We start from the raw sequence: 14,776 nt of genomic DNA on the forward strand, positions 1-14,776 counted from the left end.
TATGTGATGGTGCAGACATCGAACCAGCCCTCTTGTCCTTGTTGCATGCTCTTGGCCCACCTCAGTGAAAGCATTGTGCCAGTCTAGCACTTCTGTCCAGCCTGAATGCTGGCTTTGGAGGGATGCAGAACTGTATTCTGTTTCATTTGCCTTTCAGAGTTGAAAAGGAGAGAAACTCCTTGGCAAAGATTCAAGTGTTACATCCTTTAGGAGAACCACTGACTCAGCTGTTTTTCTGTTGTAGTCTTTTTCTTTTGTGATTGCTCTAAGCCGAAAGTAAAGACAGAAAAATTGGTTAGTAGTCAGATCTTCCCGGAGACTGTTGTGCAGTAGTCTTTTTTAAAAGTGTGGTAGAAGTATAGCCATAATGTCTTGATACCTGGCAGTAGGAATGCCACCAGTTAATCCTAACAGCAGGCATTAACTCTGACAACATTCTTTACGTAAAATAACAGTAGGATTGAGTTCTATGCCTTATACTTTCAGCCATACTGGTCTCCAGAGAAAGGGTCCACTTACAGAGATGCTGACCATTGGGATGGTAAGCTGAAGTGGACTAACTTTCATGACTGGCAAAGTTTAATGGTGATTAGTTTTTTTCCTCACTGCAGTAGCTATGAGGTTATAAGGAAATGGACTTCCATGATCGGCTTTGGGAAACAGCAGGGGACTTGGAACTTAATACCACTTTCAGATCCAGACAGTCAGATGACTGGAACAGGACCTGTTTCTATCCAGGAATGTACTCTTACCTCCTTCCCACTTCTTGCCTGGTTTTGAGGACATGTTGCTCATGCAGTTTATGTGCTTTGTGGAAGAAACTTCCTATCATCTACAGCTAGAGACGTGAAAACCTGTTTCTTCAGACAGAAGGACTTGAGGCTTTTCCTTATTCTATTCATAACAAGGAGTCTGGCCTGTTTTTTAGACTTTAAAGAATGCCTCTGTGAAGTAGAACACAGTGGTGAAAATGATTGCATGGTGAAGATCCTTGCCTCCATTATTGTTGTACTTCCCAAGACATGGTATGTTTTGTGTAGACCTCACAGAACCTTGTCTGCTTGCCTATAGGCAAACTGGTACTATCCTGAAATTTTGGAAAGCAGCGGCAAGTTGGGTTTGTAAAGGAGCCCACCTGAGGTGAGGAGTCTGGAAACTTGCCTCTGTCTTCTGGTAGCCATCATCTCCAGACCATCACTGCTAGGGAGCAATTAGGAAATCGTCCCAATACTGGTTTCGTGCTCTGGGCACAAGGGTTAAAGCAAATTAAATCATCCCAAGCTTCCAGTCTGATCTTTGGTGCTTTGATAAAATGCTGGGAGTTTAGCATTCCTCAGAGGCAGCTTCCCTGGCACATGCTGCCTTGGTTCTAGCAACAGTCTTAGGAAATGGGAGGCTATTTCCTTTCTGCCTGTAGCCTCCCTCCATCTCCTGTGCTTCATACATCTCACTTTGTTCTCAGTATTGTGGCCTTGAAAGAGGTGATGTTTCTGCATGGGGACCTTGCTTGATGGTCTTCTGAGGATTGAGTACATTCTGATTTAGTCTTCCCCTCAGCAAGCTCTTGAGGTTAATATAAGATCAATTCTACACCTTCCTGAGAACAGGAAACAGGATGATGGGACTGTCCTCTACAGCCTTTGAGGTTGTGCTGGGACTGATTGGTAAGAGAGACAATAATAAATCCTACACTTTTGTGCCTAAAGCTGAACAGACTCCAGTATTAACTGGCAGAGAAACATATCCTCCTATCTCTTTTTCTATTGCCAAAGAGAAAAGCACAGGAAAGCAGATCATCCAAAACCACTGGTTGCATAAGGTGGTCAACTAAAGTAAGAGATAGCAATGGGAAATGTACTTTTATATTATAAAGTTGTTTCTGTTTTCATATATCCTTTTTATTATCTGTGAGGAAAGTACCGATAACAATCTAGGCAGAAAGAAGGCCCCTAATGGTCTTTCATGACATTATCTCACATCTTACTACCTCCTGTATCTCCTCTCTTCCTGGTATGGATTATCCATATTGGCATACTTGCTGCCTTGGTGTAGTTCACTCAGTGAACTTACAGTGCTGGCAAAAGTGGTCAGGAAAAAATCCTGCCAAACCCCAAATGTATTTGGTTTCTTTGTGGTAAAGAAAAGGTGGTACTCCCCTTTGTATTTCTACTGTAATTGGTTTTACTGACTCGAGGCTTAACCTCCATTTATTTTGGCTTAGGTGGAGGAGAGATTTAGAAAAACTAATCAGGGCTCCCCTGAAGCACAGTCTAAACAGATGGGCAAAGTGTTGGAGCCACCAGTGCCTTCAAGATCAGAGTCCTTTTCCAATGGAAACTCAGAACCTGCTCAGCCTGCCCTGCAGAGGCCAATGGAGCCCCAGGTAAGTGCCCAGGAAAATCTTGGTGATCCTCGAGGGAATGCAGAAGTCCTAACATGTTTCCTTCAAATTTGCAGATCTTTGCACTTAGAAAGCCTATTGTAGAGGGTAGTACTGTTACACAAAACAGCTTATTCTGTAGATTTACTCTTTGTCTATTTTTGCTTGTTTTATTGAGAAACTGATGGATTTCTGAGTTTGGTGGTTTGGTTTGGTTTGGTTTGGTTTGGGTTTTTTCAATGTTAGAGCTAGAGTAGAACTTTTGCATCTCGTTATTATCTGTGCAGCAGTGACACGGGTTAAATGCTGGTGGCAGTTGCAGAGCATTTTGCAATTCAGAATTTGTTCTGTGCAAGGTATTTACTACTAAAAAGGATGCTCAGGAAAAAAGTGCACTTGCTTGGTTTTTTAAATTCTTGCAGAAAAAAGCTAACTAAACAAGTGGGTTTTAATAGTATGAGCAGTGTTTCAAAGAGCGTTGCAGAGCATGTCTAAGAAAAGCAAGTTTATTGTCAGTAGGCCTGCAGTTGCTAAATAGAGCTCTGTACCACCCCTGGAAAATCAAGAAGACCAAGAGCTTCATGGTAGCCATTGTTCCGTTGTTTTCTAAGGAGAGGCCTCCAGATCTTGATATCTAGTCTCATATTGCATGAATAAGTAACCTTTGTCTAAAACTTTGACATGGCCCAGGAATTCTGAGCAATTTAGTATGCTAAATTAAACGGTAGAGTTCTGCATTTAGTTCCTCTGTTTCCATGCAGAATTTTCTTCTTTCAAATAAAGTCTGTTGATGACAGTGCAAGCTAAAACCATCCCTGACTGTGACTAGGTATTGCCACTCTTTTGGACAACAGGAGAATTTGAACAGACGGAAGAGTGGGAGAAGTCAGGACAGAACTTCATCTCTTGCTCATTATTTCCTGGCTTTTATTCAAACTTCTATGACTATATCAAAATATTGGACTTGTATCTTCATACTCTGTGCCAGTTACTTTTAAAGTCTGTGTCTTCCACTCATATTAAGGATAATCAGGCTCTTCAACAGCTGTGTGTATTAAAATTGAGGAAATAATAATCATATAAAAACAAATACAGCCAGCCTACTGAAACTGGGATTGAAAGCAAAGTTTTGCTTAATCATTAGGTGTGAAAACAGCATGTTCCTCAGTTATGACCTTTCCTCCTCCTTAGTTTCAGAAATTAACTCTGAAACACAGGCTTATGCACAAAGAGGAAGTAGGCTGAAGGGTCAATATGGATTTCACTGGGAATCGTAATGGAGTTTTAACTCCAGGGTCACTGTTATGCCTTCTTAGTATGTGTAATTGAATATGTGTGCATGTAAGTGTGTGTGTGTGTACTTTGTGTATAAATATGTATATATGTACACTATATGGTACATATATGGTGTAAGTATAATATGCATTGTACATATGTATACTATATACAATATATATTATGGTTTTTTATATATATTGCAATAACTGTAAAGGAATAAAGGCTTTGTATTATGGTCTTTCTCCAAAAGTTTTGAGCTGTATCCAGTTCCTAAATTTATTAGGAAATGTAAATGTCTGTTGGTTTGCCCAATTTACAGCATTCTTTAATTTTGTACATTGCTTCAATTGGATGTCCACTTCAAATTTCCCAGCCCACCAGTGCTGCCATGAGACCTGGCCAAAGCCCACTGAAGACCAGGGAACAGAAGGCAACTTCTGTCTTGAGCGGCCTTTGAATTCAGGCTCATGGTGCAGATATTGGGTCCCCTTTTCCTCTGGGCACCAGTGTATGTGTATGTGGAGAGCGTATCACACAAAAAATGCATATGTGCTGTATTTTCAGTCTGTTACGTTCTTTGGGCGCTTGCCTTGCTTTAAGTGCATCGATTCCACCCCACGCTTACCTAATGCCATAACCAATTTGTCTCTGCCTGCCCCACCTGCCTTTATTCTGTGTTAATTGGAAAGCCGGTTATACTGAGCGCATTGAATGTTTTATGTTTTGTTTTCTTGTAAGGTACAGTGGTCCCATCTGGCATCTCTCAAGAACAATGTTTCCCCTGTCTCGCGATCCCATTCCTTCAGTGACCCTTCTCCCAAATTTGCTCATCACCATCTTCGTTCCCAGGACCCATATCCACCTTCACGCAGTGAAGTGCTTAATCAGAGTTCTGACTCTAAGTCGGAGGTACCTGACCCCACCCAAAAGGCTTGGGCTAGATCAGACAGTGACGAGGTGCCTCCAAGGGTAAGGAGTAGAAAGACAGATGTGTGGTATTTTTTATTATTAATTACAGTTTTCTTAAGGATGTGATACCCTGGGCACTGGGAAGACCATGCCCTTGTGCCAGTACTGGTAACAGTATTTTGGAAGGCAGATCATAATGTAGGTATTCAGTCAATGGGTTAATGTTAATCAACCTGAAGTACAATATTGAAGCTTCATATAAAATTGCTAATTATTTATAGAATGCAGCTATTTCAGAGAAACAATTTATTATGCAAAGTTAACAAATCATTACCATATTCAGGAAAGAATTCAAATTATCCCTGAGGTTATTGCTCAGAGTTAATATTCCTCTTCATCGGTTAGCAACCCAAACTATGAATCATACACTTATTTAAAATTGAGATGGATCTGAACAAAAAGGAAACATTCAATATATTTCCTCCTCCTCTCCCACTCCCATCCCCCCTCCCATCCACTGGGATTTGCTTCTTCTGAGTATATTCTTGCTCCCCCCCCCCCCCACCAGTCTTTGCCTTCTGCTGATCCATTCCCGGGCATTTGTTTGGTTCCCTTGAGCTTATTCTCCTAATTCTCATGCTGTTTCAGCAAATTGCTTTGTGCCTTCCCTGCTTCAGTCAAAATGCCATATTCTTTTCAAATGTCTCAGTAGCTGGGAGGGTAGCAGGGTGTGTACGTGTTCGTGTGATAACCATTAAACTCTATTTAATATTAGGACTCAACTTTGGGCTCTATTCAAATTCTGAACAGCATCACAACTAAGGCTTTTGGCTTTGTGGGTGTTTGTTCATTGCTTTTGGTCATTGATACTAGCTTGTACTTAGAACACATTGTTAAGATCTTAAGAATATATTTCGTGGCAGGAGAGATTGTATCTTCCTGTCCTCTCTGTCCTCTTCGTGGGTTTAACACAACCTTTTTTCTCCCAAGGTACCTGTGAGAACAACATCCCGATCACCAGTCCTGTCCCGCCGTGATTCCCCACTGCAGGGCAGTGGGCAGCAAAATAACCAAGCAGGTCAAAGAAATTCCACGAGGTTTGTAAGCCTACGTGTCCTGGCTTTTCTTGAATTGGAAGGAAAAGGCTTATGGGAATCCAGGTGTTTCCGGACAGCTTTTGGCAATGCCTGTAGGATGTGAAAGGAAGATAATGTAGGATCCCTTTTCAGTAATGATTAATATTGATTTCCCTTGCTGTAGCATGTGTCAACAAATGCTGACAAAATTTCTTCTTTCCTCTTCTCATTTGAGTTGCCTGCCCTGTAATTTTAGCAATAATTTCAAATATCCTTCAAATTTTGGAAAAAATATGGCTGTTTGTGAACATCTTGCCTTTTGGTGCAGTGGGTCATCTTGGATGTACCATGGGGATTACTGTCAGCAGAAGGGCTTGTAATATCTAAAGTGAAGAGACCTCAGAAACTTTTTGGCCTCTTAGCCAGAAAAAAATATTTTAAGAGGGGGAAAAAGACTCCATGAGCTGTGACACAGCATCCGAGGTCAGGAAGGGGAAGAGAGAGCTGACTCCTGAGCTCAGCAGAGGAACATGGGAGGCCACCCTGGAATTAGCTCACTGGACAGGGGTGAGGGTATTCTGGTATTCTTTTTGGCTAGTGTTTAGTTCCTAGGACACTACTGAGCCAATTTTAAACCTGCTGCATGCAGGCTGAGAGAATTGTCCGCTTCAGATTAGATGCATAAGAATGGCAGGTAGATAATTCCAAATAAAAGGAATAGCTTATACCCACCTAAACTTTTTTTTTAACCATCATAAATAAGGTAATAGTTATTTCAAAGGGAGCCACTGCCTGGGTTGTGAAGCATTACTGATGCCCTGAGCTCAGTGTTAAAGTGTTCTTTCAGTTGAGTTATTAGCAAAACACTGAGGGAGAGTGATGTTTCAGTGTGTGTGACTGAAGTGTGTGTAACAAAGAATTTCTTTCCTCCCTTGATACAGCAATATAGAGCCTCGTCTGCTGTGGGAAAGGGTGGAGAAGCTTGTACCAAGGCCAGGCAGTGGCAGTTCTTCTGGCTCAAGCAACTCTGGCTCGCAACCTGGCTCCCACCCTGGCTCTCAGAGCGGGTCTGGAGAGCGGTTCAGGATGAGATGTAAGTCCTTCTCCCACCCTTTGGAACAGTGTGTTTCTGAGTTTATTAAGCTGTGAAGCCCTCAGTAATTAAGACTGATAACCCTCACAAGGAACAACCTTTGAGCATGCAGCGTCACAGATGGATTAGCTTCCTGTACCCTCTTGGCTGTATGTCCTTGCTTGGCAAAGGCAGTAGGCACAGAAATCATTGTCAAACTGTTTCATTGTTCTTTAATTCACATCCAGGCACTGCTGCATGTTCCTGTGTGCAAATAGCCCAGTCTCCATGCCCTCACAGCTCCCTCCCTTCCTCATGTGTGCAGGGGCACATTTTGATACTTGTTGCTTGTCACCGTGGTGGTTGTTGATGCGGTGCAGACTGCAATGGATAGGTCTCAGCTGGCTACAGTGGATGATGATGGAGGTTTTCCAGCTCGTGGCCACACTTGAGTCTTTGATTTACAATTGTTGTGACCGTTTACTTTGGCTTCAGACATAGGTCAGTTGCACCTATACAAATCCCAGCTTATGATGTTTTTTATACAGTCCTTCAGGGACAATGTCATAGTGAAACTTCGGTCTTGTGGTCAGACACCCCTAATAGTCTTCTCACCTCTCTTCCTCACTCTAAAGTGAAGTAAGACAACATGTTTTAGCTCCCTGCCTAATCTGTTTTGTTCTGTATTCCTTTTGGGGTCTTGGCACATGCAGCATCATCCAAATCAGAGGGTTCGCCATCACAGCGCCATGAAAGTGTACCTAAAAAGCCTGAAGAGAAAAAGGAAGTCTTCAGACCTATCAAGCCTGCTGTGAGTTGCATCCACCTCCCCTGTCCTCCTTCTCTTTCAGGTAGATTCACAAAAAGTACAGTGAGAGCTTCATTCAGTGCCATTAGGGGTGAACATCAGCTAGAATTGAGTTTGTAACTGTGGGTCTAGCAGCATGTTCTGGGCTGTGTAATTGCCTGTGCATATCAGTACTGCAAACATTAGATTTTGCTCTGCTTCTGGAATTGATTTCTGCTCTCTGGTCTTCTTCCTTCCTAATCCATGCCTTTCTCTCTTTCAATCTTGTGCTTCCTTCCTGGGGCTGGACCAATGGTCATGCATTTGACCTGAATGTGCCAATGCTGGGCTGAATGGTGCAGGGAGAAGTGGTAAGACCTTAAATTTTTCCTACTCTCTGTGGAAGATTTCTGACATTTCCTATATCTGGCTGCTATTACAATTGATAACAGCTCTGTGTCCAGTTGTATCTTGGGGAGCTCAATGGGTTTTCACAGTATTTGCACCTTTCCTTGAAACTTTCTTCAGTTGCCATATCTCTTATGATGCTTCACCATCACCCAAATCCGTCAGCTTTCTAGAGAAACATAGAGGCTGGTCCTTCACTTCTGATAGTTTAATGTGTGAAATATTTGCCATAAACTGTATTCAGCTAAATAAAACATAGCTACACAGCTGAGAACACATTGAACTGACTGCAAACCATGTTTACCCACTCTGCAAACTGCAGACAGAAGTGCAGCTTATGTCCCATACTGTATATACTGTTTGACAGTCTTGTGTGACTGACTGGTGCTGATGAATCGGACTTCACAAGTGAATGCCTCAGCACAGTTCCTTGCAGCTGGAAATTGATCAAAAGGTTTCAAGGAGATCAGCTCTCTGCAACTGTGCCTTAGGTGGCTCAGAAAGTCCTAGGATCTTTCTACAACCTTGATGTCTAGATTTCTTGTGGCAGATGCTATTAGCTTGAAAAGTTTAGGAAAATGAACTGTGACAGTAGCCACTATGAGAGAGTGGGTCCTTGTGCTTGTATACGTCCTTCAGATGGTATGATAGCGTAAACTGAAGTCATAGGGTAGTTGGGTTTTAGAGTATGCACATTTTTCTGTGATATGGCAAGACCCCCTTAGGTTGACTCTTCTGGTGCTTGAATCTATCAGAAAGTGAGTTTTGGTAACTGTTAGGAATGAGTAAGTCAAAGGAAACAGTACTGCTGGGGCAATGGAATCACAGAAGTGAACAAGTGAACAAACTCAGGCACTAATCCTGTGGGTTTGTCTTGCAAACTCTTCTTCTCTCCTACTTGCAACATCAGTTTTTAATTTTTTTTCTTCCCTCTGCCATCAGGATTTAACTGCATTGGCAAAGGAATTGCGAGCAGTAGAGGATGTGCGACCTCCACATAAAGTAACGGATTACTCATCCTCAAGTGAGGAATCAGGGACAACAGATGAGGAAGATGATGATATGGAACAAGAAGGAGCAGATGAATCTACTTCTGGACCCGATGATGTCCGAGCAGTGTTAGTCCCTCTAACAGTGTTTTGCATCTGTTTTCCCTTACAGGGGATTGAAGGAAAAGGATGTTAGCTACTTTGGCTTGTATGTTAGTTCTTTCAGCTTACTACAATCTATGAGCAAGACATAGCAGCCTTGTATGTTCATATATTCAAACACTGAGGCTAATCTTTTCAATGTCCTTTCCCTCTTCTTCCTTGATTTCTTACAGAACAAGAAACTGTTTAACAATCTCTTGATAGAGAGGCTTTTCTAGGCAGCTTATGTAAATATTCTACTGGTGTCACAATATAAATTAATTCTGAGTATTCCATGATTCAGGGCAGTGACAGCCAGGGCACTAGTGCTGTTATCTCACTCCAGTTATTTCTTGTCTGGCAAATAGGTCAACGTTGAACTTGAGCAATGGTGAAACAGAGTCAGTAAAAACCATGATTGTCCATGATGATGTGGAGAGTGAACCTGCCTTGACTCCTTCTAAGGAGGGCACCTTAATTGTTCGACAGGTATTGCTTTTCCTTCCCTGTGCAGTGCTGCACCCTTTCTGTGCTCATTAACCCACTCGCTCATTCACCCATGCTGTTTCTACATTATATTTGTTGTTCGTATTATCAAGACGCAGCTGTAGTGAATTTCAGATGAGCAAGATGTTTGATGCATGCAAAGAGAACAGTAGCCCATCACCCCTTGCTTCTGTTTTGCATGCTTTCCAGTGACACTCATGGCAGCACCATGCAGAATATCTCAAAGTGTGTGGGAGAGAAGGGTAGAAAAGCTGCAGGTGTGTGGAGCAAGTACCTGGAGCAAAAACTTAGTTTAGTTTTACCACAGAACCAAATATGTGTCTCAGGAGTGGGGCTGGGAGGGAGACTGGGGTGGGAGCACTCAAGGTTTTTTTAAAATTGTTTTGAACCTGTAGTTGAGGGCATACAGACCACCCAGATAACATACACACACATGTACATGTGATTTCACACAAGAGTTGGTGTGGGGGAGAAGCAAAATAGGTGGTGAGGCAGAGAATGTGGACAGAGCTAGAGTGCTGTGTTGTTGCCTTTGATTCTGAAAATATTGCATCCTTGTGCCTCTGAAAGATAATGGTTCCCTGTTAATGAGCTTGTGTGTTAATGAGCGTGTTAGCTTATAGGAGTTTCCTCAGTAATCGCATTTCTGAGTTTCACAACTGAATGCTGATTTCTTAATTGAGCCCTCTTGTTTGAAAATGAAGGTTTCATGGTTATTGTTTTAAATAATTAGCTGAAGGGATTCTCCAGAAAGTCCGAACTGCTATCTGTATAGGATCTAAGTTAGTTTAAAACAAAATAATAGGGAAAAAAATCCCCATCCCCAAGAATGTGCTTGTCCCTGTTGTGGTGTTGGACTTAGCAGCACAGTTATTCTTCTGTTAATTGGTGGAACTGGCTGTGCAAGTCAACCACATGAACCAAGCTTTTGCCTGCCGGTGGGAATTTGATGAATTCTAGTATCTCTGCCCACTTTCCATGCAGGCATCAAAGCATGGATTGTCAGCTTATTTAAAAAAATAATTAAAAAAAAAAAAAAAAGTGAAAAGGTAGGAAGTGAGGGAGAGAAGGAGAGAGGTTGTTAGGGATATAGACCTTTAAGCAGCACTTGAGCAAGACAAGTGTGCCTGTTTTTTCTACAGAGTACAGTTGACAAAAAGCGTGCCAGCCATCATGAGAGCAATGGCTTTGCCGGTCGCATTCACCTCTTGCCAGATCTCTTACAGCAAAGCCATTCCTCCTCCACTTCCTCCACCTCCTCTTCCCCATCCTCCAGCCAGCCGACACCCACCATGTCCCCACAGACACCCCAGGACAAGCTAACTACTAATGAGGTATGTCTTACACCACAGCTGGCTGCTTTCATAGGGTTATAGCAGCATTGCCTAGTAGCTAGTTTGCAAAGGAACTCCAGCCAATCTCCCCTGCTTTTTTTTTCCTGTCACCTTTGTTCCCACCTCCCAAATAACACATTTCAGTTCTGTGTAAGAAGCCCTTAACTCTAGAGCAGTCCCACGCCAAACTTGCCAGTTTACTATTTTTGCTTCCTTTTAGTGAGTCATTAATTGCATGGCGTTCGTTTTAAACTAAACTTGACTACTGCATTTTCAAGCCAATACTCTTTTTTAATTCTGTTTTATTCCGGGAGCAGGCTAATTGCAAGCAATGTGCCTCTTCAGAATTAGCAGTTAATTTTGGCTTTGTCAGTAAAGGCTGGACTAGTGTCTCCACACATATGAGGAGCTGCTTGTGGAGACTCACCCTTTGGGAGAGGAAGTGGCTGTGGAGGGATTTTGCTCACTATAGCTTGCCACGTGGGCTGGGTGAACAAATCAGGTGTTGCCTGGGAGGGTTGTAAAAACCTGAGGTATTGTTATTTTGAAATAATGAATGGGGGGAAATATTTGGGTTTTTTTCCAAGTATGTGTGTACCCTGAGAAGCAGCTGTGTAAAGATCACTGTTCTCCACCAATGCTGATTGTGTCCAAGGGGAGAAGATTTCACTATGGGGGAAGCTCCCTCTTGCTGTCCTGGGCTGATCTCAGGATGGTGCCTTCCTTTACCAAGTGCTAGTGGGAAAGCCTGGTCCTTTACGTGCGTGTAACCCCTTGCAGCAGAGGATACGCATACATGGGAATGAACGAAGAGTCTTTTGCCCCTTACCAACCCCAGCAGTGAGCAAGGAGCCTTGTATGGTGTCTCCACTCCTGGCTGGGTGGCCAGCCCTGGCTTACAAGGAGAGTCTCAAGCAGGGGGTCATACAGGGCAAGCGAAACCCGGTGAAAAGAAGCTGCTGCTTCTCAGGGTACAGTCCTGCCATGTAGGTGCGCAAGTGTTGTGGTGAGGAGAGGTTGCAGTGAGCTGGGTAGGCTTATGGCAATATGCATGTTTACCACATAATCAAAAATGCTTCTTAACCACGTAGCAGTAGGGTGGGTGTGAGGGAGAGTTTCCTCCTGGAAATTCATTTAGCATAATACTTAATTTTCAGCTATGCTTCACTGGTCTTTGATCTTTCTAAAAGCGCACTCTTGTAGTTTATAGAGATCAGTTGATTGATCCAGAGATATGCTTGCTCTTTACTTTGATCTAAGCAATACGTAAGCAGGGTTCAGTTAACTCAGCTTGGGAAGTGGAGGTTGTGGCAGTGCCTGGTGATGGAAGAGCCTTTTGGTATTGGGTTGTGCAGGGGAGGGATATACTCCAAAGACCCATTGCTATTTTTTTCTGTAGAGGATTAGGAAGATCAGAGGTTGAAGATTAGTTGATGCTAAAGAAGTGTCTTGTAACTATGTTTGCATAAAACTGAGCAAAAACCCAGTACTGCTTGGTATAACTTACCACATGCACACCCTTTATATATATACACACTTTTTTTTTCCCCACTTGTCTCATTCTGCTTCAGTATGATATGTTGTCACTGTAATACTAAACTGGCAAGGGTTTTTAAGTCGTTTCATTTCCATTTTTAACAGTTCATTGTTTCACTTGTCTTCTTTCTTTATGTTTTTTCATGTTTAGACCTCATAACAAGCACCAGTGATTTTATCCACTACATATTCATAGTGTCATATCACTGTTTGCTACACCTTCCACACTAATGAGCACCTTTGTTCGATACAGGTTTAATACGTTGCTTTGTCAAATAAAGGTGGAAGAATCTGCTGCAGCTTTCTGGCAAGAGGCTCAGGTTAAACAAAATAGGGAGAATGAACAGTAGCGAACATTGAAACATAGTCCATTATAGAAGTGAATGCTTGATCCCAGATGGTTCTGATTTTGTTGCACAAGCCAAGAGATCAAACATCATAATATATTAAACTACCTCAAGTCAGGAGATGCTTCATAAATTCAAAAATTGTAGATAGTAGACAGTGTGCAGATAAAATAGTATACATACATTTAAGCAGATTTTCAAAAGGAGAGACATTCCCTTGCTTTGTGCCTAATTGTAGTGGTCTGTCCTAAAAAGCTTTGCTAGCAGCTGAGGTTCAGGGATGACAGTTTAGCTAATTACATTTTGCTGTAACATGTGCAGTGTGCATATGTATCTAGTTCAGGTGTGGTGCCTGCAGTGCATTGTGTATTAATAAAGGAAGGATAAAAGCTTGGGGAGGCTCTGTAGCATAATTCTGTAGTGACTTTAAAATGTTGGTGTTTGTTATCCATGCTTTTTATTGTCATTAATATTAATAAAGTTGAAATTTACATTGCAGACTCAGTCCGCTAGTAACACACTCCAGAAACACAAATCTTCCTCCTCCTTTACACCTTTTATAGACCCCAGATTACTACAGATTTCTCCATCTAGTGGGACAACTGTGACTTCTGTGGGTAAGTAAAGTAGCTGAAGATGACAATTGGAAAAAGGGTTCAGTGATTTCAGTGGCTCTTTAAAGTACTTAAGAATGTTACCATCATGCTTTTTATTTGTTTTGCAATGTATTGCATAGTTTATTTTCTTTTTCCATTTACATTTCTTAAAAAAGAAAGACTTTCTCAGTATTCTGAGTTACTGATTTGAGTTGTATGATGTAGAGAATATATGGCCAGAATCTAGCACTGGAGGGATATTACATGCACTTTACGTTTTTTTCTTCCAGTAGGATTTTCTAGTGAAGCAATGAGATCAGAGGCAATAAGGCAAGACCCTACGCGGAAAGGATCAGTTGTCAATGTGAATCCCACAAATACACGGCCACAGAGTGACACACCAGAGATTCGCAAATACAAGAAGAGATTCAATTCTGAGATACTGTGTGCGGCCTTATGGGGTAATGCAAACATGTTCTTCCTTTGCCTCCTGCACTCCTGAAGTGTAGACATGCCAGTAGGAGCTTGCAGCCTTTGATAATGTATCTCCAAAACTGTAGCTGTTTCTCTGCATTTATTCAGTGCTTGTTTACATCTTTTTTGTTGCAAGACCTGATTATTATTGTGTTTTCTGCTTTGATATAATTTCCCACTGATACGTACATGCTTCTGATGGCACAGTTTAGACTGAGCATCATAGAATCATTAGGGTTGGAAAAGACCTCTGAGATCATTTTTGACTCAACACCACCAGATCAGCTAGACCATGGCACTATGTACCACATCCAGTTGTTTCTTGAACTCTTGCAGGGATGATTACTCTATCACCTCCACTGGCAGCCTGTTCCAATGCTTAACCAGTGAAAAAGTTCTTTCTGGTATCCAACCTGAACTTGCCTTGGCGCAGCTTGAGGCAGTGTCCTCTTTTCCTGTCACTAGTTGTCTGGGAGAGGCTTCATGCAGTTGATCAGGATATCCTTTTGAGCTCTCTCTGAACCCTAGTACATCTCTTGCAGCTTTTGGGAGCTTATAGTAGTCCTTGCAGTGTACACCTGGTGCACACAGAGTATTTCTTTTGAAAAATAATCATCTTCTTCAGGCTCTTGTTAATGTACTGTTTCAGGGCTTGATTAAGATGTGTTGCGTAAGATGACTCGTCACCTCAGCCATCAGTATATGTAGGAAGTAAGAGGGAAAAGGATAGAAGGAATATTTTCCATTCTGAGACTTAGCTTTGTTAAGAGTGATTACTGCAGAGAGAAGCTGGGTACGAGATGTCAGCTGACTAAGTGTGTCTGGTCTTCTTGTCACTAGGGGTAATTTGTGTTGGTGTCAGACAGTCAGGATTCCACACTTCATCAGGCTTAGAGCAGTGCCTGTTGCCTGCTACAGTGTGGAATCACTGCTGCAACACCC

At 42.1% G+C, this 14,776-nt stretch overlaps 1 protein-coding gene across 13 annotated transcripts in view; it reads left to right on the forward strand.

The window, feature by feature from the left end:
* The window catches only part of MAP4K4 (mitogen-activated protein kinase kinase kinase kinase 4), a 167,264-nt gene that overhangs the window by 133,391 nt on the left and 19,097 nt on the right, over positions 1-14,776 (forward strand). For 3 of the 13 annotated variants that reach the window (XM_039548851.1, XM_039548878.1, XM_039548913.1), the window contains 11 exons: positions 2,222-2,383; positions 4,397-4,627; positions 5,558-5,664; positions 6,585-6,736; positions 7,429-7,526; positions 7,865-7,873; positions 8,853-9,028; positions 9,409-9,529; positions 10,690-10,881; positions 13,264-13,381; positions 13,651-13,821. In XM_039548851.1, coding sequence (XP_039404785.1) covers positions 2,222-2,383; positions 4,397-4,627; positions 5,558-5,664; positions 6,585-6,736; positions 7,429-7,526; positions 7,865-7,873; positions 8,853-9,028; positions 9,409-9,529; positions 10,690-10,881; positions 13,264-13,381; positions 13,651-13,821 — 1,537 coding nt within the window. The remainder of the gene's footprint in view (positions 1-2,221; positions 2,384-4,396; positions 4,628-5,557; positions 5,665-6,584; positions 6,737-7,428; positions 7,527-7,864; positions 7,874-8,852; positions 9,029-9,408; positions 9,530-10,689; positions 10,882-13,263; positions 13,382-13,650; positions 13,822-14,776) is intronic. The other 10 variants (XM_039548884.1, XM_039548917.1, XM_039548857.1 and 7 more) reach the window with 9 other exon arrangements.

This window comes from Corvus cornix, chromosome 1, assembly GCF_000738735.6.
Source record: "Corvus cornix cornix isolate S_Up_H32 chromosome 1, ASM73873v5, whole genome shotgun sequence".
In the NCBI taxonomy this organism is placed as follows: Eukaryota; Metazoa; Chordata; class Aves; order Passeriformes; family Corvidae; genus Corvus; species Corvus cornix.